We start from the raw sequence: 24821 nt of genomic DNA, 5'->3' as shown, positions 1-24821 counted from the left end.
AGAGCATAAATGGGTCTATAGGGGGCTGAGTGGGGGAAGGGCCAGATAGATCAATCACATGCACATAGCTGCTCTCCTCCATCTACACCTACAGATAAAGCCGTGTGGTTGGATTGCTCCTTCGCCATGGCTGTAAGTCCCCTTTATGTCACTCCTAGAGCTAAGACAATATCACCTTTGGGAAGAATGTCCAGTTGCCATAGCGTCCCACAACAATGCTGTCCACTTACAATACCCAAGTCCTAATCCAAGCCCTCACCTTTGACCCTGCTCTGTCCAGCCCACGCATCATATTTCCAGCCAGGGGCTGTTGCACCGGTGACACAGAAAAACAGGCCCAGTGGTAGGTTAGACATTTTAGATTGCACTACACCTGACTGCTGGCTGGTCAAAGCTTGCCTGCTTTCCTGAGACAAAATGGCGAGATACTTAAAGCTGCATTGATTTCTGCAGTATTGATTTCCCTCATGTCTGCTATTGGGGGTTGTTTGTCTTTAGAGAGCGAGAGAGAAGCAGTAAACCACAATAAGCAGCAAAGGAATCTTGGCGCCACATTGTAGTGCAGTCTTGACAGATCAAACCATTTCTTTTGAAACATATTTGCATTACTTTTTTCTACTTGAAGTTTATCAATGCTTTAAGCAATGATCAGTTCTGAGGCTTAAAGAGCGCATCAGAAGGTCTCTCAAATTGTGAATCTCTTCTCTGTGCATGGACCAAGTGTGCGAAATGATATATTACAATATAACAGTAGACAGTTTTGTTCCATCTTACTTGAAAATAATTCTTAATAATGTCTATTAATCAAAGCCCAATCACAGACAATATGTCTCATCTCTATGGTCGGCAAATAAGAGCTATTCCCAATCCCCAACAAGAATCTTGTCTTCCATGTCCATGACAGCCCAACATAACTGAAGAGGTTTTGGTGAAATTGCAGTCAGGAGTGGTTCTTTTGTCCCCACTGTAAATTGTGTAATGATAAGAATGTTTTTACGAGTCTGAGACGCAAATGTATTACCAGTGACTGCTCCATCAGATAAAGTGTAAATCCCAAATAAAGACTCATGGCCTTCTTTTACTACGAGGCTGTTATCCGGGCAGAGGTGTAATTATGGAGCGATGGTGATAACGCTCTGGTTGAGTGGCACGGGCTGCAGGGAGTGTTGCTGGCCCTGTGAGCATGTATCGATGTCAGGGTTTACCTCAGGGGTGAGACAGCGAGGGCAGGGACTCAAACGCTTCCTCCACGTGAGCGCATGCACATGGCCGCTCTGTTTACAAACACTATCCTGGCATTCCGCAGAGAGAGAGGCAAGTGAGATGTTATGTAACTGCCCCAAAGCGAGTAGCATCTCTTCCCGCCTCTCGTCCGGGCGCCTTTTTCTACGTTTGGACAATCTTGGTGAATGGTGTTTTTTCGCCAGTTCAGCCATTAGAAGTTAAGATTTAAAAAAAAAAAAAAAAACTGCCACAGCCGCGGCAGTGCGCGGGGCTTGTGAATGTGGCGAGACTGAGAGCAGACTTTGTCTTATGCTTATGTCACTGTGTTATTGCGTAGCTCCTGCACAGATGAAGGCCTTAGTAGTGCCAGGGCAGAAGATTACGCTTCTCAGTCAAGTCACACGAATTAATAACCACTCTCTCAACTCCAACTCGAGGTCATGGAAGGAAAGTTGTTATATTTGTAGGGTTCATGCTGGAAGGTTTCCCTTTATAGTCAAAATGTGGCTTTTTTTTTTTTTTTTTTACATAAGTGTAACAATGTGTGGAGTTGTAGCAAATCCGCAAACAGGCTGTCAATATGCATCAGAAATCTCGAAAAGTGACCTAACCTCATGCTAGGCCCTCAGTAAGAGTCTCTTGTCATCATGTGCAGCGTCAGTCAGTTCTGGTTGAATCAAAATCTTGACAAGGCTTTGTCACAGGGCTAATTCTAACAGGCTCATTGGTAGATAAAAAGCTTTCAGAACAAAGAACATTGGCTTTCTATTGCTTGTCAAAATAAGTCTTCTGTTGAAATTGGTTGATTTTGGTATTTCCAAAGCTGAAGCCCCTATCTTGTGATTTACAAAGCTCTGTCATGATAGCACAATCTCAATGGGGTGCACAGTGATCTTAACAGCTAATTGTGAAGGCCCTCGTCTGAAAATGGCTGGCAGATATGGATGGCTTGTCTGCTATGAGCTGTCATTGAAAAGGGTTGGGCCCCATGGCCCCCTGTTGTCTACACACGGAGCACAAAGACAGACAGCTGCTCCTGAATGTCATTTAGAAGCGTAACCCTAGTGAAGGCTTGAATGACATCACTAACTACTTCTGATGGCTTCAAGTGGCTCGGGCTCGATATAATGTTTCATAAGTGGAATGCACGGGTACAGCAGCTGGTGTCTTTCCAAGACGCACTGCTCGGAGACAATCAAACCAGGTTTTAGACTTTAAAGGTGTTTATGTTTGGGTAAGTCAGGCTATAGCTCAAGGTTCTAGACTCTAGTCTCCTGCATGAAATAATATTCAGTATTCAAGCAGAGTAATACTTGTAATACTAGGTGTCCAACCAAAGCAAAAGTCTTGCAGATGTGGAAGATACAAATACAGTTTATGGGCATTAGAACAATACTTTCCCAATTATGGCTGACTATTCCTAAAGCTATATTATATTTTTATTACACTTCTTGTTTGCTAGACTTTCCTAAAACAAAACTCAAACCATGTTTAAGCCCTGAACGCTAAAATCGTTTAAAATCCCGATACTACCCGATGAAATGAGAAATGGGGTGTGAGAGATGGAGCGAAGACTTTATAAATCCTTGCACTGTAGCCATGAATCACAGAAAATTTCCTTCACTCAGAAGGATTTGTGATTTCCATTCATTGAGAGTCGCGTGCCTCCTACTCAGTGGAGGGAAAGAGGCAGCTTAGCAACAGTGGCTTCGGTTGTGCTGCCTGGAACTCATCGGGGGAAGGAATATCCTTGCATCCACTTTTCAGAAGACAAAAGAGCACAGACCACATGTTTTTTTGTGAAAAGTCATTCCAAGACCTGCTGGTGCTACATTATAGATCTATGGCTTCATGTGTAAAGACTATCTTTATTTGTTATTAAAGATAAACCATTATCCCTACCTCAGTCTTTATCAAAATTAAATATTCCCTGATAGTCTATTTAGAATTCCTTGACTGCCATGTTGTTTGCCATGTTTTAATTTCCCTTCTATAATAATGTTTCCCTGAGCTCTGTTTACTGTTCACCTCTGGTTCCTGTTTAATTGGAAGCTGGTTTAGATTTGGTTCTTTCAAACAGGGAGGACATATTTGCTAAATAGATGTGCCCCTGAGCAAACTCATATGCCAAGACTTTCAAGCTGGAGGTGAATTGAAGAAACAGGGGGATCAGCGTTTGTTCACTGCTTTGCTCTGTGTTGGAGTTTTCCATCTCCTGCCAGATTGTATTGGATGGTAAATTGACTGTTGAGAAAGTCAATATGAATAATCATTCTCTGTGTATTTCTGTGTAGTAACCAAAAGCGACGATATATTTCCTGTTAGGGTTCTCAAAAGGTAATGCTGCAAACCCAAGATAACATGGAGCACATTTAAAATGTGAAACTCAATTTAGGAACAAATGTGGTCTAGAAATGTTTTGTTCCCAGGTTTTTAAAACTAAACGCATTCCTTTAGTAGAGTTCTAAAAAGGTGGTTGTTCATGTGGATCCCCCTTAGCTTCAGCATAGCCAGAAGCTCTTCTTTCAGGGATCCGCAGTTTACAATTTGAAAATACAATTCACACATTCCCTTTGTTTATCAGAGTACACAAACATTACACAACATATAGCACGTCTTGTCTACAATGATTAAAAATAATCGTGATAAAAACAATTGACATAAATTACGAAAACCCCAAAGAAACAGACAATACAGAGGCTCCAGCTGAATCTAGAGTATCTAAAAGATAAACATGTTAACACAAAAGGCTCATAGTACCATCAGGCTACATAGACTCAGTGTTGGCTACTGACGTTTCTTTGTAGGTGTTGATAAGCACAAGTGCAAATGTAGGTTTCTGAATATGTGGCACTATTGATTTCCTGGTAGGATCAATGTGTAAAGCACATGTGCACACCACTGTGTAGCAGCCTATTCTGCATTCAGCCGTGCCGGGGTAATGTTTAGACCAGATGGGCTTTGGAGCACTCATAAGATGGTCGCCATGGCTACCATGCACTCTGAAAGAAATTAACTTTGCTGTGCGCACAGTTTATCAAGTTAGTCAGATATATTGACTGTTTTGCTTAGACAAAGGGTTTGGGGGGGGGGGGGGGGCAGCAAGTTAAGAAGGAAGAGTGCAGCATTGTGAGGGGTTTGGGGGCAGGTTAGTGGGTTTGTTAGCTCAGAAGGCCCTTTCTCATTAGAGCGTCCATGTGATGCAGCTAGAAGGCACAGAAATGGGTTTAGACTCTCTGTGTAAGCTTTGCACAGGGTGCTTCTTAGGCAGGCAGGGTTTCTTTTCTGGCAGTGCTGATTGAACAGAAAAATCCAAGACTAACAGGTTTGTGGAGTCAGATCTGGGCTAATGTTCAACAGCTATCTACCATCAGTATTGACCTCTTTTGACAAAAAGTCTACACCAACATGTATTATTGACTCAGAGCTAAGGCACTGTTTCAATGAAATGGTTTGGTTGTTTAAAGGGGAGGAAATTGGTCAATAGCTTTGATAATGTTGATAGTGTGGTTTAGGTTTTTTTTAGCCAAAATATATTTTGAATAAGTTCAAATAAAAAATAGTTTCAAGAACTAGATGATAGTGTTGTCTCTCCACAAATAGATTTAAGAAGAAGTCAAATACAGATTAAAAAAAGACTGAAGTCAGAGAATGTGCCAGTAGCACATGCTAGCGTGCGATGTGTTTCCAGTTTTCCCAGAATACCTGCCAAACTGGTTGTTTTAGAAAAGTACAGAGTGGGTCCCATACAACAAAAGCTGTGCGGATATCTGTACAACTGTCATCTTCAAGAACAAGTCGCTCCCTTTTTTCTTTCTACATCATTTATTTTATCTGTAAATTTCCATGACTCATCAGGCATTGCACAGCGATTCATAACCACACATCCTAGAGCCCTAAATACATGATATTCTCAATAATATTCATGAAGTATTCATTAGCAGTAAGTTGTTCATTTATGTTTCACCAACCTATAATTAAAAAACCATCAAGGAAGTCAAAGGGCTTTGGGTCCACAACATGGACTGTTTCAAGAAAAACAGTCAACAATTCAGCTAGTTCAGCCTCTACACATCCAGTGACATGAAACAACCAATCAGTGACTTCTATTTTAAGAGAACTTTGTGTGTCTTAATAAGTTAAAACATTACATTTTGTGTCTTTCTTAAAGCTTCTTGAGACCCTCAGAGACAAAGCAAACTGAACCCTGGATAATAATATACAAGATTCCAACACCAGTGTTAAGAGTAATCTTAATTATGCCCGAGTGTTTGGATTTAGATTTTTTTAATTGGCCCAGTTAGTTTATCCTGTCTAGCTCCAATATTTTATCTTTTCACCTTTATGTATTAAATTCTCAATATTTCCCTGAGACGTTCTGTCAGTTTGTCTCCATTGAGTAAAGTTTCTGTTTCTACATGGATAAGCTGACTTTGTTTTTTAGTCAAGTCATTGAACTCTAGTTAAGTTGTTTTTGTTAAGAAATGAATGTGTCACCCTTAAAGGAAAGAGGTGCACAGTAAAAACAAAAATTCAGTTGTCAGTTTTCCATGTATCGGAAGTCATTAATCTACCCATACTCATAGCTGTATTCAAATAAGAGTCTCTGTATTAGTATGAATACACAACTGAATTGATATTTCCTCTCCTAGATCACATGTAGGCTCATATAACACTTAATATTGTAGTCATGTTAAGGCCTTACAATCCCAAGCCTGTTGGACACGTGCTAAAAATCATAATGCATTCAATCATTTCACAAGCTACAGCCTACTTTAGCATATACCAAGACTAATAACCAGCTTTTACATTCTTCCTTTTCTACTGTCTTCTTTTACTGGGAAACCAATAAATAACATCAAACGTATAGTCTTTTAATAGATGTCCAAACACAACAAAAGAAGAAAATGAGACGGTCCTCGTGCTAGTGGGGCTCTCCAAAAGTTGGCCACATCTGTCTTGCATTACACATAAAGACCAACGTAAAACTGAACAGGGCACTTCTGCTTAAGCCGGGGGAAGAGGCTCCTCTCTAATGGAATAAATTACAAACAGAAATATTTGTCCTCTATGTTTCTGCAGAAATCTAGTAATATTATTAAAAATCTGGATATTGTTTATCATTTACATGTGCATACATTTATCACAGATATTCCATTAACACATCCGAGCGAAGTGAAAACCCGACACTGTTAACATAACAGACACATTGCATCTTATTGACAAAGTTAGGATATTATCACTTCACTGGACATCAATTTCTCAGAAAGTAGGTTTTACCTGCAGAGCTGCCCTATTTGAGGTTAACCATGAAGGGGTTGAAAAGTATGGTAAAAGGAAGAAAAACAGACTTCTTTGGCTGCAGGCTGTCATGTGATGCAACCATCATTACATCAGAATGTAGTGATTAGGCCACATTGAGCATCAACAGGAAGCAGCACTCCTCTAACTGACACAAAACTAGACCTGAAGTTGAGCAACTAGACCTAAGTCCGATTTCCTCCTCACGATGCAACCTTCATTTATTCAACAATAAAAATATAAACACGAAATAAGAACCTCATTCTGGAAAAGTGAATTTCCACATGGACCTGCATTCAGGAATTGACAAATGCCCAAAGAACGCCTTAATTCAGTTCAGAAAAAGTTAAAGCCCCAAATATGACACAGAGTGATCTAAGGCTTTATACAAGGAACATTTGGTTTAAAAACATAATCTAAATCCTAACGCTTAACATTATCTTACAGTATTAAAGGAATATTTTGACTTTCTGGGAAATATTCCTAATCACTTATTGTGCTTTCATACTTTCACAAAACTCCTGAAAACTTCCTGAAATTTTGGGGTGAGATGCATGTGTGAACGCAAACAGCTATTCACTCCGACTTTTCCCAAATTTGTTCTGTTGTTTTTGTGTGAAGTCAGGATGAGTTGATGAGTACACAAAAGAAAATAATGAGGAAAATTAACAGGGAGTGAGCGGTAGGGGTTGGGGATGTTTATATTCTGCGACCGACACACGACCATAGATTGTATGCACGGCAACAGTGCAATCTCAGTGCAAGTAATGAGATCCACCCCTCCTGTCTAACAGGGATAGTCACCTGCTGTGAGGTGCATGTGGAAACAAGCAACTCAGGGAAGTTTTCAGGGGGCAGCCTGCCTGAAATTTTCCAGAAATCTGAAAGAATGCACATTTAGAAATGGCTTTAGTTGCAGAGTTATCCAGGATACAGAAACCACTCTTAATGATTCAGCCAATAGCCTGTTAGCTTAGCATAGCACTAAGACTGGTAACACGTGGAAACAAAAACCGCTTATCAGTTCCTTGAAAGCTTACTGAGTAACAAAATGTGTCTAATTAGTTTAATCAGTAAAAAAGCAAATTGAAAGAAACAAAAGTTGTTGTTTTACAGGAGTTTGTGTGCTAAACTTGGCAGTGACTTCCAGGAGCAGATTTATATTTACAGAGCAGGCACAACAAGGGTATCAATCTTATGATACCATTGAAGAAAACAACCATATTTCCAAAATGTCTAACAATTCCTTCAAGGGAACAGAAACATATGTTTTCAAAACTTTGGAGATTGAATATGACCAAGCTTTAAACGTGGCGTACAGCCATCACATGTCATTTTTTTTGTCAGTGATTGCACTTTGATGCGTTTAAACATTCCTCTTCCTGAATGCGGATGTGCTATCAAGAGTATAGATCCAACCGCTTGCAAAGTTTGCTCATGTGACAGAAAGGAAACAAATTCAAAGCACCTCCAGCAATGTTCAACTGATCTGGATATACCGTAAATGTGATGGATTTTTAAAATGACTGCAGACAGAGGGACCTTGTATTTCTTAGTGACACTTGCCTCATATGCTCAGATTGATAGAAAGAAAGAGAGAGAGGAGGCACATGCAACCATGTGAGGTGCATTGTACACACTGAATGTGTGCCATGTGACATGAATCACAAGAGACTTTGTAAGATGCAGCTTGTGATTGAAAATCTGTCATAGCATGTACTACTAGCGTTTGACCATCAGTAGCAACACATGCAAAAATCACTACTTCAGCTCACATTGGGCGTGATATGAGCTGTTCTGACCTCCATGACTTTTCAATCCACCTAAAAACTTGCTCCAGTGGGGTCAACTCCTTCAGCTCGTATGCAAACCAGATGTCCAGAACAGTTATAATTCAAAACCACAGATGTCTGAAGGAATAATCAAACGGTTTCTAAAATTAGCAAAATGTGAGCGCCTAAATAGTCCCACAGAGCTCTTTTTTTATCAGTCTGTTCACTATGCCAACAGAAATTGGACCCGTTACATTTTAAATGTGTAGCATGTACACTTAGGAGCGAAGACTCCATGCAACTACTTTGAGACAACATCTATGTTGTTTACATAGCTTGCTGGAATTCAGAGTTGTGAAAATGTTGTCCGAGGTCATGAGGTTTGCAGAGCAGCGGCTCTATATTTACAGGGGGAGTGGGGGGCGGGGGTAAAAACACTGTAGAATGCAAGTCATCTGACCTAGTTGCACGAGTAGAGGTTGCTAGGGATGAGGTTTCACTCACAGCTCTGCTGAGTGCAGTCTGAACTTTCTAACTTAAGTCTGTTAGTACAGATAATCGTCAAAGTATTTTTGTGTTATAACGTGAAATATCTATCACCAGACAAGGGCTCAGTTTCATGGGACATTTACTTTTCCATTTCATGATTTGGATTTTGTTGGATTAAGTACCAACTCAGAGGCCTGTTAACTCTCAAAATATTACTAATATGAGAATTTACTAGGTTTGACTACGACTCTAATGAGGCGCTCATGTTTAACTTTACTGCTTTATTAATAGGATGTAACAGACAAATAGGGTCTCTAGCTAATGCCAATATGTCATTAACATACACTGGGATTCATTTAAAGATTATTTATTTTGTGTGTTTAGGACTCAAGCAAAGTGATACTAAAACATTCATAGACATACTACTGAGAAATGATTACGTGTAAATGTTTTTTTGTTTTTGTTTAAAACTTCCATATAAATCTCAATTACAGTTTGAGTCAGACGAAACAAATATCAATACTTGATTTCACACCATTCTAGCTATAGATTATCAATACCTTCAGAAGTATTAGAAACAAAGCAGACTTGATATGTATGGTTAACAAAAGAGGAAGCCATGCTGTGGGTGTAGTTGCGAAATGACGTGAAAAATGGTCAGAGTAAATAACACTTAGTATTAATATTGAACTATTTGACTGTTACCGGTGACTTTTAGAAAACTTGCAACAAAGTTGGTCCAGTGTTTTATGTTGGCATGTTATAGTTTGATTAAAATGATATGTTTAGCTAGATGAGATATTATGACTGATTATTTAACATTTTGTCATGATTCAGTTCATAGGGCGATTCATTCGACCATTTGTAAGTGCTCTGAAGAAATGCACAGTCTTAAGACTGCGTGCTGCGTGCTCTTATCTTTCAAAGAGGAAAATGTGAATGTGGCCATTTCAGCAAAGAGGAGGAAATGTACACTTGAGATTATGGCTAAGTCTTTGGGCTCCTCAGTTAAACAGCCGTGTGGCTATGCTAGTGTGTGTTTGATTTACAATGCTCCCCTTCTCTGCCTCTTGAACAGCAGCACTCTTTAGCCTCGCTGCCTTAGTCTCAACCTGAAAGTGCAGGGACCTGAGTTTCCCAGCAGCTGTCATTAGTGGTGAATGTCACATACGGCTGCCAAGTCACGCCAAATAGACCCCATCTACTATGGCAGCTCTCATATTTCACTGGATCTCTGAGGGAATAACAAAAACACAGTGAGAGTCTGGCGCGTAAAAGTTTAGTTGTTAAAAAAAGGATCAGGCTTCTGGAAGAAATAGCACCAAGTATTCACAATATCTATTATTTGTAGCCCAATTTCTAATTGTACTTGGAGATTTTAGCAACCCCCCCAAGGTGACTCTTGTGCAAACTGTGTCCATTGTTTTACAACACTGATCACACTGTCCAAGTATACACCCTTGCCCCAAGGCTTCAAAGCAGTAAAGCAACTTGCCATCTATAAATGCCTGCAAATACATAGCGACACACTCAACCACTGTGAGCACTGGGACTGTCTAGAATTCAACACCGTTAAGGAGCCAGTGCCATAACGTCACAGGCTAGATGATAGACTGAACAGGAGGGAAGCAGATGATAGCAGATACAAGTACACAGGAACCTGAAGTGTAATTACAGGGCAGAGAACTGTGGGAGAGGGAGGGAAACCAAACAACAGCATATATGGGACAAAGAAATTGCTTTCTAGAGGGAAGATTTGTAAGGAATACATTTCAAGCCAAGAGAGTTGAGTCATATAAACTGAAACAGAGGGCTCGTTTCCCTGGTGGACATTAGCTACTAGACAGAAAACCAAAATAGATCAAAGCATTATAACTTCCAGCAGGCATCCACACTAAAACCACTGCTGTGCTGCTCCTCTGGTTTAGTTTAGTGTTCTACTTCTGGCACAAACAAAGACCTTTTTTTTTAAAATTAAAAGAAGATGAAGCCAAAACTCAAATTGTCCTGATGCTTGCTTATTTAAAGTTGGACTTAAAACATTGCGCAATTAGTGTTTGTATGTTTTTGCATTTGTACATGCACACTCAGCTGGGATCTCTGGCTTTGTTCTGGGTTTGCAAAGATTTTTTTTTTTTGTTGTCAGTGTGGGTGTATCCAACTGTGACAAGCTGCTTGGCTCCGTGCGGTCCTTTGTAAACCCCGGAGTGTCCCGTAGGAATGGAGCAGCACTGAAAGCAGCTTAGCCCCAGCGTTCACCTCTTGACTGCGTTACTGATTTACAGACTGCTCTAAGGGCCAGACAAAACAAAGGAGTAGTCACATGGGGTCGGGAAGAGGTATTCACCCGCTTATCTCATTGTTGTGTTTTCAGGGATCAGATGCTCTCTATTTGAAAGGGTTTGAAAAAGGAGGGAGAATTGGTTTGCTCCTTTTCCTCAAACCAAACCGAGTTAAATTGGTGCTCCTCACTGTGAGCATTGTTTCTGGAAATAAATGTGTATTTTTATACAAATTTTGTAAGTTAATGAAATATATACGGCCTAGTTGTAGATTTATCCAACTGTAAATGTTTAGATACTATCGAAAAAATCACTTGACTATCAGCACATTCCTTACACTTTTTTCAACAAAGTGATGAAGATTGATGAGCTCAGTTCAGACTAAGACGAATCACAATGACCTCGTGCCATTTTATCATCTTTGATTCTTGCAAACAAGCTTGACAGACACCACAGCTAACCCAAAAAGTATGCTAACCTGAGCAGATTTGCTACACATGACAACATTGACATGTTACATGCAATGAATGATGTCTTCTGAAAGTAAAGACCATTTGCCGTAAATCAAGTTATGCCATCTGTTTTCCCACTCCCACATGGTTTTCTCGTACTTAATTGTAAATAACACATTTCACAATGAATAACTCTGACATAATCATAAAGCGGCTTGGTGTCACTTGTAATTACAATGCTGACAGTGGTATCCGGCTGTGGCACTTTACATCTGTCTGTGTCTGACAGCACTAAAAGGTGGATTAGTCCTGCAACTTGTTGTCAGAGCAGCTTAGGTATGAGACTCTTCATTTCCAGTCTCTTGTACTGTCTGAATATATCTCAATATCTGGAAAATTGTATACCCTGGAAATCGTTTTAGCTTGTTTAAAGTCATTTACCATTTTAATTTTACATTGGCTCAGTTCTCAGGCTATTGTCTGTTGGACTGCAAAATTAAGAAATCAATTACTTAAGCCCTTACACAAGGAAACATTTGGGGGCTTTTTTAAATCAGACATGACCTAAATAATTTTGCATAATCCTCTTTAATATTCAGCTAAACTAGTTCTATTCAAGAAATACTTTTTGAGAGAAGCTAGTTGATTTGGCAGTTTTTTTTTCCTCTGTTTTGTGTTATTACCTGTTTAGATGCAATTCTTGAGTTTTAGAAACTTCTCATTAATTCTGGTTAATGAACTAATTTCTTTATCCTATTGGATAACTCCAGAAATACTTTGATCAAGCTCAAACCAAGGCAGCTGGTATTTGGGAGGAGACTTTCTCGCTAGTTTCCTTAGAATTCACACTTAAAGACACATTTGAGGCCCTTTCCCCCAGTCATCGACCTGAGAGCTGTCTTCGTTAGCGGTGTGCTTGCTCCCTCTTCCACCTGCTAACAGGCAGCTGGCTGTTCTGTTGTGACAACGGTGGGAGCTTCCAGACACCTTTTTAACAGCTTGGCTCGTTAGTGAGAGATTTAGCACTCTAACTTTGGGGGTCTGGAGGGCTGCTAATGTCCTAGAGGGGTGATTTGCTGAGAAGGAGATGATTATGTCTACCAGCTTGCCTGCTTGGGCAGAGTTTTGTCTGACATTGTCCTGTGTGATTGTCTTACTCAAGATGGTCGATTGAGCCAAAATGGCAAGACAGAGTTATTTTTTTTCCATGGTGCCCCAGGCCCCATTTATAGTCAGTGTGGGCATTGTTGTACAGGAAATATAGAAACCCAAATGTAATACTCTCTCTTTAAGTTAAGAGTCCATAAATATCTCAAATTACTTTAGACATAGAACTAATTGAGAAACACTTTTTGGAATGTTGATGAATAAAATTTCAATCAACCCTGATACACATTTATTTACAAAAGAGTTTAATGAATATACATTTCTAAGTTATGTTTCCCATGTTGTCGTTTATTAAAGTCACTTTTTTCATCAATTGTCAGGTGCTCTGATTCTTACATTTGTATTTAGTCAAACCTGAGTGGGAAAAAAAAGTACTTAATTAAAATAAATAATTCCTCATAGCCATGCTTTCTGTAGCTGACATGGCTGGTGTACATGTACCGACATTTTTTCAAAAGAGGTTATCAGGCTTTGGATAAAACATGTCATTTGAAGACAAAAGCTCATCTGCCAGCTTCACAAGCAACTATAACCAGTTCCAGATGTGATAATCAGCCCCATCGTTCGAACAAGAGCAAGCCAAATGAAACGGGCCAAATTGCCTCAAATATTTTGCCAATTTTCCGTTACCCCCCAAACATCAGTTACTGCCTACAGTGAGAATATAGAAAGTGTACACCGTTTCTTATTATGTTTCCAAAATTTGTATAGCATATTTTTCTGGACTTGACCAAAGCTGTTGTGACCAGAGACTTCACTTAGCTCTCCAAGGACATTATTTACAGCTTTTTAGAGCATACAGTGTTTAGCTGACTTGAGTGAAAATAGGGAGAATTAAATGTACTTTCTTACAAAACATACTGACCTGTGTCTCAGAAAATTCTTACTACAACCTAATTTTCCTTTTGATTTATTTATTCAACCTTGATTTTGCCAGGAAAATAGATTTATATAGATATAAGATGTATTTTTAAAGACAGTTGCTTGATACACACATTTTCCTTCACTGCTTCATATTGGCCATTGTGCATATCTCATATGCAGTTCAGGTAGCCATCTTTTTGAACAAAGATTTAAAAATGAAAAAAAAAAAAAAAATCTGTCTTTATGTTGAAGTCAATGAAGAATTATAAAACAAGTAAATTAGAATTAGGTGTACACAGCCATGCACCAAATAAAGGCAACTATGCTTTTAGGAGGAACAAAAAAATTGATGTTCAATTAATGTGGATTTTTATTATATAACTTGCTATATCAACTGCCAAGCATGAATCGAAAGTATCGTTCCAATCAGTTTCCTTCTTCTGTAAAGTATCTTGATACCAGAATCTCTTTACTTTAGCATCTAAAATTGAATCTAGGCATGACTTGTGGCTCCTCAGCTGCCCATTCCTTTTAGTGTGTTCATAATTATGATGGATAAGACTGCAGCTCTTTGTGCCTGCACACTGCAATTGTTTTGCAGATGCTGCGGATGTGACATGCATTAATAATTGAGGGAGGCAGACAGAAATCAATGTTGTACAGGAATCAGTTGAGTCGATTTTGTTTGGGACAGAAAGACCATAGGAAAAGCAAAAATGAGACCATAAGCTCTGTGTGCTGTTTAACCCTATATGGAGATCACATTTCCCATGAATCATGTTAATTACTTTATTGACTGTTAATAGACCACAGCGACTATGTTATAAAAACTAAGAGCTAGCTCCTCTATCATTTTAATCTCAATTCAAAATCCTTTTCACCTTTGTCAACTTACTATTTCTTTCAAGTCAAAAGTAGTATTGATATAGGCTGAACAGTATTTTTTGTTTTTCTTTAAAATGCAACTTTAAATGCTTTGCTATAACAAGATTACAAGACCAGAAAAAGCTATTTCACTTACCTTGGTAACTGATTAAGTTTTCCTTCTAATGTTGTTTTGAGGTTTATAAATGTGTCATAAGAAACAGTTCTTCCAACTAATTACATATTTTTGTATCAGATTGATGAAATCAGCACAATTAACGGTGGGAAATATTTGTGGGAGTGTTTTCTTCCACTCATTAGGGTTAGGTTAAGGACTTACATATGTCACGAAGTTCACAATTCAAAGCCCTTAGGCAAAAAAATGGTATGTGCATATTTGATATAACAATGCATGTAGGGTTCGGAATACAAAGACTGAGCAGCTGATGAGCAACCAATTTCTCCTCCCATCTACCATCTGGGATATTAACCATTTATCCTCTTGCCTTAAATTAACTATGGTTATGTTTTCCTTAATATATACAGCCATTGATATTAGGACCAATAAGCCAAATTCATGAATAATTTGAACTCTTTATTGAAAATGATTCAACACTCATTCAATTCAACTCAATTCCTTTGGCAGTTAATTTGAATAAGGTCAGACTCTTGGGAAAGGAATCAGACATGTATTGTGTGATGGGTATGAGTTCTTCATACCCATCACACAGTCCTTCAGTACTTCAGATTCTCCAACAAAAGAGGACACAATTTCTTAGCTCTGTCCAAGGTATTTACAACTTGGTGGCTGACCTAAACTTAAGTAATCTTCAATTCATAACGGTGTAGATTGAAATACAAAGTAAATATTCCCGTATTGGAAAACCCATCTCTGCTCAATTAATGATGAAACAAAAATATTGATCTCCAACTTTTTGCTTTGTAGGACGGACAGAGGGCAGCCCTGTGGATGGACTCTGAGCAGGCCAGATGGAAACAGAACAGGCCAGACATGAGACGGAAGAAAGTCGGATGTTAGCACAATTTGGCTCATCTCACAACATCTCTCACAAACTCCAGAATGGAGACCAGTCCTCAGAGGGAGATTCCCCTGAGAACACTGGGGATACAAACTGGAATCATTACAAGCCCAGTGTAGGTACCAACTCCATGAAGAGGCACAGGGAGACCTGCAACAGCCCAGCCTCTGTCTATGGGCTCTTTGACGAAGGACCCACAATGACAAATGGAGATTTGATGAATGGAGACTTGAAGAATGCACTCACTGAGCAGTCCTTACTGGCCCACCAATCCAAGAAATTTAAAGTAAATTCTGAAATAAAAGGAAATGATGACTTAGGCTCCAGTTTGTTGGATAACTTCCCTGAGATGACAAAAGCTACAGAATTTGAATGCAATACCCCACAGATAGAGAATAAGTTAGACAAAAGAAATTATCAGTTTTCTAATGGAGAGATTTTTAGTTTACCAAGGAATAAAGCAGGTCCAATTCCAAACGGTGCTGTTCCACACCCCTCAACCATAGAAAGCACTCCAGGTGATCTATTAGAGAAAACGTTGTCTCAGTATTATCCTGAGCAAGTGTCAATTGCGCCACAAAAGTCAAGGGCCCAGCTAGATGATGTCAATAATTCAAGAACAAATCAACCTCTCAATGAAGGTGCTCAACCCCCTTCTTTAACCTCAGGGCCCCTAAATTCAGTTCAAATTCCTGACTCACAGCAACAGCGACCTGTGGCATCAAGCAATGTGGAAGGAGGCAGCAATTATAACTCTGTCAACTACATGATGAATGGGTATTCCAACAATTTTGATGCAGACCACCAGCAGCACCAACAACATCAGCAGCAGCCACCAACATACCCTAGTAAGGAGATGAATTTGGGTCATCTGCCTGGCATGATCCCATCTAGAAATTCTGCCAATGGCTCACAACAACATCAAAATGGTCCACAGTGCTATCAGGATGAAAAAAATCCCCAAGGTTTATATACGAAAGCCAAGCAGGGGTTTAACCAGGACTCGTTTTTAGAGCAGAATGCTCCTCTACAGGTAGCAGAGGCAAGGGGATATGGGTCCTTTCCTAGGTCTGGGATGCAAAAGATAGCTCTAAGTGAGGAAACAGGGGCTAGTCAGATTCAGAACCATGGCACTGACAGGGGACATCATTATGGGATAAAACCGCAGACCTTAAACCAAAATGGTGGCAACCCACAAAGAGCTGACAGTATGGGGTCCAGTCTCCAGCAGCCACGTCACGCTGGATTAGAAAAGGGGATCGAGAACATGTCTCAGCAGAGAGCCAACTTATCATGCTCAGCTCCCCACCAAAGAGACTGGACGGAGCTGAACTCTTCAAATTCCCAGCAGCAACCAGCAAATGGTTCAACAGCCAGGGCACAGGAGCATGGCATGTGGAGATGTTTCCCTGCTAATCCTCAAACAGAGCAGCAGGCAACTAACACCCAGGTTCACTGCCAGATGTTGGAGCCAAATTCAGTGCAAAGATTCCAGGCACAGGGTGTTTTCACAGATAGCAGCCACGGTTCCAACAGCTACCAGCAGCAACAGGAGGACAGTCTCCCAGTCCAGACCCACTGTGTCCAGCATAACACTGCCCCTGAGTGGCAGCAATCAAATTCTAAAGCTTCACAATTGAAGCGACCTGTACCCCAGGACATGCCTGAGCAGAGAATCTTCCCCCAAAATCAGCAAACAGACAGCAACTTCCACACCCAGATGCAGCCCGAGCACTTAAGTGAAGATCCTGACCTACAGGAAATACTATCACCTGGGTTTTTACCAACAGAGCAACAGCAGCAACAACAGCACTCTACTCTTCAACGCCCCCTTTCCCAACCAACCCAATTTGAAGGGCAGCAACTCAAGTCCCCTAACTACAGACCTCACAGTCAACCCCAGCCAAGTCAGCAGCAGCTTAAACAGAACCATTCTCTTATAAACAGTTCTACTCAATCCAATAACCAACAAATCCAGCACAATGACCATGCAACCTTCAGTTACAATAACACATCAGAGATGCAACAGCTACAACATCATCAAAGGCATTATCCACCGAACTCAGGCACCAGTAACCTCAAGCCGTTTCTATCACAGCCACCAGACAACAACTGTCACCAGCATAACCACATGGACATCCCACATACCTCTACACAGTCACAATCTCACTTACCACAAGGCATTTTGAACCAACAGGTATCAACACAGATGTATCCTAAAGCTGAACACCAGCTAAAGGTATCATGTAATCAGATCCAAAGGGGAACTCAACTACCTCTGGGACCCATGAGTCCCCTTGGAGACCTTCAGAGACATGCAGCTCTGCGTATGCATCTGTTACAAAGGCAAGAACGTCATGGCCCTCAGAGTCTCATTGACTCTAAACTTGGCTTAAGACCTGTCAAAATGGAAAATGGACCCAGATTTGAGGTGCCTTGTTCACAGCAGCAAGATCGGCAATTACAGATAAACGATGCAGGCATACGTGGAATGCAAGTGAAGCAGGAGAATCAACAATCTGTGTGCGAGCGAAGCAAGAAACCGGGAAGCATCTTGGCATCAATGGAACAAAGCCTCAGGCAGTACCAGCTTTCACCTGTGTTTGAAAAGAAATCCCTTGTCATCAATTCATCAAATAAAGTCAAGGTGGAATCCTCTGGGGCAGTCACAATCCTGTCAACCAACGCTGACCTGACAGGAGTAGAGTCATCTGCAGCTTCTTCACCCAATGTAGCTCTAAAGAAACCCCCTGATTCTACCCCAAAGAAGGAAAACCTGCTACAAAGCTTTATGGACTCTCCTATGAAGCTATTAGATACCCCTATAAAAAATCTATTGGATACCCCTTTGAAAACACAATATGAAATTGCATCATGCCACTGTGTTGGTGAGTTTCATAATGTCAGTCTTAAAATATTATTCAGCATTTGGTCGATAAATATTTACATTTGCTCTTCTGTGATATTTAGAACAAATCAGTGAGAAGGATGAAGGCCCATACTACACTCATTTGGGGTCAGCGCCGAATGTTGCCAACATCCGGGAACAAATGGAGAAAAGGTAAACAACACAAATTGATTTCTTGAAAATAATAGTTAAAAATTGGCTGTGTTGCATAGCAACGAGGTACTTATGTTTACTTTAATGCTTCTATTCTTCTTCAAAGGTCTGGGCTAACAGGTCGTGCCATAAGAATTGAAAAAGTAATATACACAGGCAAGGAAGGGAAAAGTACACAGGGTTGTCCCATAGCCAAATGGGTAAAAATCAATTTAACATTTTTAATCTTAATAGGCACATTGGCTTATCTTGTATTTGCAAAAATGCATTTTGCAGTTTTTGTCTTTATTTATATAAATGTCTTCATAGCTATACGTGTTATGTTTCAGGTAATTCGACGAGCCAGTGAAGAAGAAAAGCTACTGGTGTTGGTGCGAGAACGAACTGGTCACACTTGTGACACAGCCTGCATCATCGTGGTAATTCTTGTTTGGGAGGGCATTCTTCCCAGTCTGGCAGATCGCCTCTACCTCGAACTCAGTGAAACTCTGAAAAAGCATGGAGCCCACACTCAGAGACGCTGTTCTCTCAATGAGGAGTAAGTGAAAGAATGACATGTCTCAAACCTGGTTAGCTACAGCATTTTTGGGAAATTCTGAAACTCTGCATTGTTTTGATCTCACACTTCAGGAGAACTTGTGCATGCCAAGGGCTAGATCAAGATGCCAGTGGAGCCTCTTTCTCCTTTGGCTGTTCCTGGAGCATGTACTACAACGGCTGCAAATTTGCCCGCAGCAAAATCCCAAGAAAATTCAAGCTACTAGCGGATGATGTGAGAGAGGTAAGTGATGAAGACTTCAAATATCTATTTTAATGTAAACCATGTTTACCTTATTTTTAGTATACTCATTAGGCTAACTTGAAACTGCAATTTTTTGTCTTTTAGGAGGAGAAAATAGACCACAACTTTCAGAATCTGGCAACCTTATTGGCTCCCTTGTATAAAACTTTGGCACCAGAAGCATATGGAAACCAGGTAAGTACATCCAAATCTTTCATTATTATTTAAACTTATATGATGAAATTGTCCAGGTTCAGGTAGCCAAAATTGGGTAAGATCAAACAAAAAGCCAGAACAGATTTAAAACACAGTTAAAGTAGAGACCCGGTGTTTCAGAAAAAATAAATGAACAGTGATAATGCATTTTAAAATAACGCATAATTTTTGTGTGATAATCAAGTTTCCTGGCATGACTGAGGATAGACAGTAGTCTTATACTTAAACTAGGCATGCAGATATTGTTTGTTGATTTGTTTTTGAAAAGATCTGAAAAAAACCTTATGGCGTGATTTATTTTAGTTCAACTTGTTATACTGTACACAGTTACTTAATGCCTTGTCGAAATAACCATTAGTTTTTCCTGGACACAGGTGGAACATGAACACAGGGGAACAGATTGTCGTCTGGGGCTCAAGGAGGGCCGTCCCTTCTCTGGGGTCACTGCTTGTCTGGACTTCTGTGCCCATGCTCACAGAGATCTTCACAACATGCAGGGCGGCAGCACTGTGGTAAGCAGAACTTTGGAACTTTATATGCCTACAGGTGCGGCAACTATCAGGTGTTGATATTAACAAGATAAGTAATTTAATCATCCATCATTTTACAGGTGTGTACATTAACAAGGGAGGATAACCGAGAGATTGGCAAAATACCAGAGGATGAGCAGCTTCATGTACTACCCCTTTATAAGGCTTCCAACACTGATGAATTTGGAAGTGAGGAGGGTCAGCAGGAGAAAGTCAAGTCAGGTGCCATTCAAGTCCTTAGTGCCTTCCGCCGCCAGGTGCGAATGCTTGCAGAACCTGCCAAATCTTGCAGACAGAAAAAGCTGGATGCTAAGAAGGCAGCTGCCAACAAGAACGCCATGTTGGACAGCGCTAATGATAAGGCAGAGAAGACCCTGAATGCCAAGTCTAAAGGTGGCACTTATGAGAATACCACTCAGAGCACTATGATGGCAGGTAGGTTGTGTATCTAGAATATATCATCTATTTTGTTATAGATATATTTCTAACATACTAAATTAACTGGAAAAAACAATTGAGCGATCCCTTGGTTTTGTTTTCAAGGTATTATTCCAGGTGCTGTTGGGGCCACTCTGCAGCCAGGTCAACCAACATACCCCCTTGGGGCCCATCATCAGCAACTACAGCATCAGAGTGTTCTTCCACCTTATCCTGGCTCAAAAAACACACCCAACTACCCCAGGTTCCCAAACCACCCTGGGTCTTTTCCAAGCACTTCCAGGCCAGGAAGCATGTATCCCCCTCAGCGACAAACACCAGCAAGCCCTTACCCTTCCCCGCTCCATGTACCAAACTCCTACATTAATGGATCAAATCGTCCATACCCAGGATATCAATGTAATGGAGGAATGCCCCTTGACAATTACTATCCATATTATGCCTCTAACCCAAAGCATCTTGACATGTATCGACAACAGCGGCCAGCCCTTTACCCGGAGCAGCAGTATGGTGTACATCAACGTTATGAGGTCAATTATCCGCCAAGGTACAGTGAGCCAGCTTTACAGGTCAATGGTTACAATACCTGCGGCATGAGGCCAGTACACCACATGAGATCTTTTCCACCGTTTGGTCCTAATGGAGCATCAGACCCTCAGTTCATGGATCCCCTCTCAAGAGCACACTCAACCCATGGAGGTCGAGACTATACAGCTGCTGTGAGCAATGGCAACCAGATGGGAGGATACCCAAATCCATACCTTTCTCAGAGCCCTCAAATCTTACCCCCGGGCAAAGATCCTTTCCATATGCAAATCAAAACCGAGATGGTTACGCCCCACCCACAAATGCTTTCTGCTCAATTAAGTGGTGGGAGTTTAAACCCTGAAACACAGTCAGGGTTAGGTCTGCATAATGGTATTAAGCCAGAGCCTGGAACACCACCCACAACCCCAAAAAAGCCTGAGATGTGGTCAGACAATGAGCACAATTTCTTGGACCCTGATATTGGTGGTGTGGCAGTGGCACCAACACATGGCTCAGTCCTTATAGAGTGTGCAAAACGGGAGCTCCATGCCACAACGCCCGTGAAAAATCCTGACCGGAACCATCCAACACGTATTTCCTTGGTCTTCTACCAGCACAAAAATATGAATGAGGCCAAGCATGGCTTGGCACTATGGGAAGCCAAGATGGCAGAAAAGGCTCGAGAGAAGGAAGAAGATGCAGAGAGGAATGGGGGTGAGGGGACACCTAGCAAGAGTAACAAGAAAGGGGTGAAACGAGAGCATGTGGAGTCAGAAACCACCGGACCGCCTCCTTACAAGCGTTTTATCCAGGCACTTCTGGAGGGGTCCTTGTCATGCACAACAAACACCTATGTCAGTTCCTCTCCGTACGCCTTCACTAAGGTCACGGGGCCTTACAGTCAGTTTGTGTAGTAAATATTTATGAAGAAAAAATTGAAGGGGGTATTGATGACAAAAAGACCACAAGCACCACTGGCCTTTTCCAAACACTCCTTTCTATCTGCAATGTTAGTCACAGTGTTGCATAAAAACCTGTGATCAGATGGGATACACAATAGATAATCTATTACATCAGGTCTTTCAACTTTTTAACAATCAAGCTTTACATTGTCAACTTTTACAATTACATAACAACAATAAATCGCTGGTGCTTTCAGTCTGATACATATGGACCTATTTTTAATACGAACAAAGTTTCATTTTTGGGGGCTTTACTTTTCTTACATTTTGGAGATGCCATCTAGGCGAACAACACTGACTTTGTAAATGACAACATTCAAGGTGCTAAAATGAGTTCTTATAAACATTTATTTCTTTTTACAATAATGCCTTTACAATTTTACAACTCACTCTATGATTGACCCTCATATACTTGCATCAACAAGACACTGAAAACATAATTATACTGTTAAATTGTCAGCTTCAAAATGTTTGGCAAGTCAGTGTTTCTGTAAGCACTTTTAATAATGACAGTTAAGTAATACTGTTAAATTATAAGAGCTGGTTTAACTGTATCTCTACATAGAGTAATTCATTTCTAAGCATCAGTTAAGTAATGAATTTATGGCAGAGGGTTTTATGAGCAATCCGTGAAAATGTTTTGTGTTCATGCAAAAACTTTTTATCAACTATCAATATTTGGTGCTTCTCTCAGTAGGTTCTCTCACTTTCTTATGTCATTTATACTGTAAATTGAGCCATTCTAATGGTTAATTTTTAACATTGAGAAAAAATAACATCAACAACATGGTGTTGATTTTGTTTTTCAAGGCTCACTATGTTGTTAGCCACTGTTTTATTGTTCCTTACCTTAGGTTTAATGAACAAACCTGGACTGTGAATATTTCATGTAGTTAAATGTCTGTGGTGCTTAGTTTATGTGCTTTTTAAACACTGAGGAACATAAAACAGGGTAAGCTCAGCGTCAGTTTCAGGGGGCAGCTGGCTTGCTGTGGGGTCTATAATTATTGCAATCTAACTGTAAGATAAACAGATGAGATTTGTACAGTAAGTTAATTTCCCTTTTGGAATTACTGTTGTTGATTTTGTGTTGTAAAGAATGCTAACAGCCTATTTCATTTATTTCTTGGGGTTTCAACTGATTTCATATCATGAGGTGCTAAACAACCTGCTAGAGATGTACAATGTGAGACTCGTTAGGCAATGAGAAGGCTTTTAAATAATGTACAGTACAGACCTGTCATATACCTCAAAACTATTTTGGCAATAGGATAAAAGCATTTTTTTCCTTCTTGTATTACTTTCAAAGTGTTAAGTACAGCTTTACTTCAGGCCACCAAAAGATATAAAAGTTCATTTCTTACTTTCTGAACAATCCCATTGAAAGTATGACTTGAACTCGGATCTTTGATGTTACTGCAAAATCAGGGACAATTTTAATGTCAATTTCAATTTTCTTTTACATCTTAACTGTCTGTATTCATCTTGTCATTTTCTCATTCAGGTACATGCCATTGCATCCTGAATCCAATTGTTGTCTTCTTTACTTTAAACAGACAAAACCTTTGAGAGGAAAAGTAAACAGTCCCTCAAAGTGTACCTTTATTTTAGCCACTAGAAGGTGGTTAACTTTAAAAGTAGATTGAACATATATGCACTGAGTTGACTAAAGGGAAAGTATGATGACTAAATAAAAAGCAACACATTTGCTTTTGGTATAAGGCAAGACCAGGGCAGTGATTTGAGTAGTTGCACATGTTTGTGCCTGTTTATCGTTAAATTTATTTATAACCACTAAGCAATTGTAAAATGACTTAATTTCCCCACCTTTTTGAATGAATTAATGCGATGTATAATTGAACAATTGTCATGTTGTAGTTACCTTCCCCAACCTACATAACTTTTTCAGTTTCTGAAAGCACTTCATTTCTTTTTTGGTAAAAAAAATATGTAATAAAGAACTACAAAACATTTTATTTAAACAAATTGTAAATGTGTTTAAAAAAATTATGTCACATTGTACATACCAAGAACCTGTGTTGCAGGAATACAATTCATTCTTTTATGTTGATATAGGTTCTTCTTGTTCTGTAAATTTGACCCACAGCACCTTTATCAGCAATTCTCATCACATCTTCAAATATCCTTCTGGCTCCTTCAGGTTTAAAGAATGATCATGGTTAGATAATCCAGGAAGTCTTTGTAAATGTGTGCTAACCTTCACAGCTATGTTTACAGTTATAGTAACCTCTTCGCTCAGACATTAGAGGTTCTAGCTCTTTTTTTTTTTTTTTTTTAAACTGTCCAGCTTTGTAAGATAAATCTACAAAAAATGTCAAATGTTGTTGTACAAAACCCAGCAACAGTAGCAGGTTGTGGCTGAGAAAGGAGAGGTATCTAAGATATAGCGGGTTTAAAAGCATAGCCATACTTGAAGATGCTTCAGAGTGTTTCTGAGTGAGTCAACATTACTTGAATGACTTTCTGGGCTTAACTAATGCACTACATGTGCTCAGCTCAAGAGGTTCAGCTAGCAGTTGATACATACTTGGTCTTTGCAGTTGGACACTAAAGGTATAAAATAAAAGATCAACTTTTTCCTGTTATTTTATTTTTTAAGGCTTCCCTTGTTCTCCTGAAGTTTGGTTTGCTACAAAAAAAAAAGGAATAAAGGATGGATATTAATACTGTAAGTATTGTAATGTACTGACTGCAGTTTATTTGAAAGCTGTTTATTATATCATTCCTGATATTGCTGAGATGTGGGTGTTTTTTTTAATAAAATGTATATTTATTTAAAGCAATTTGAGTCGATGTTGATATCCAATTTCTCTGCATTATTGAACACAC

The 24821-nt window shown here is 39.8% G+C and overlaps 1 protein-coding gene across 1 annotated transcript in view; it reads left to right on the top strand.

Annotated features, from left to right (window-relative positions):
• tet2 (tet methylcytosine dioxygenase 2) overlaps positions 1-24775 on the top strand; it is a 28039-nt gene extending 3264 nt beyond the window's left edge. Inside the window, exons 2-10 of the mRNA XM_020648430.3 lie at positions 15362-18343; positions 18426-18516; positions 18623-18716; positions 18846-19054; positions 19147-19297; positions 19403-19492; positions 19888-20025; positions 20124-20478; positions 20587-24775. Coding sequence (XP_020504086.2) covers positions 15406-18343; positions 18426-18516; positions 18623-18716; positions 18846-19054; positions 19147-19297; positions 19403-19492; positions 19888-20025; positions 20124-20478; positions 20587-21923 — 5403 coding nt within the window. The 5' untranslated portion in view covers positions 15362-15405 and the 3' untranslated portion in view covers positions 21924-24775. The remainder of the gene's footprint in view (positions 1-15361; positions 18344-18425; positions 18517-18622; positions 18717-18845; positions 19055-19146; positions 19298-19402; positions 19493-19887; positions 20026-20123; positions 20479-20586) is intronic.
• The last annotated feature ends 46 nt before the right edge of the window (positions 24776-24821 follow it).

Source organism: Labrus bergylta, chromosome 1 (assembly GCF_963930695.1).
Source record: "Labrus bergylta chromosome 1, fLabBer1.1, whole genome shotgun sequence".
In the NCBI taxonomy this organism is placed as follows: Eukaryota; Metazoa; Chordata; class Actinopteri; order Labriformes; family Labridae; genus Labrus; species Labrus bergylta.
This window is presented reverse-complemented; position numbering and strand designations above follow the sequence as displayed.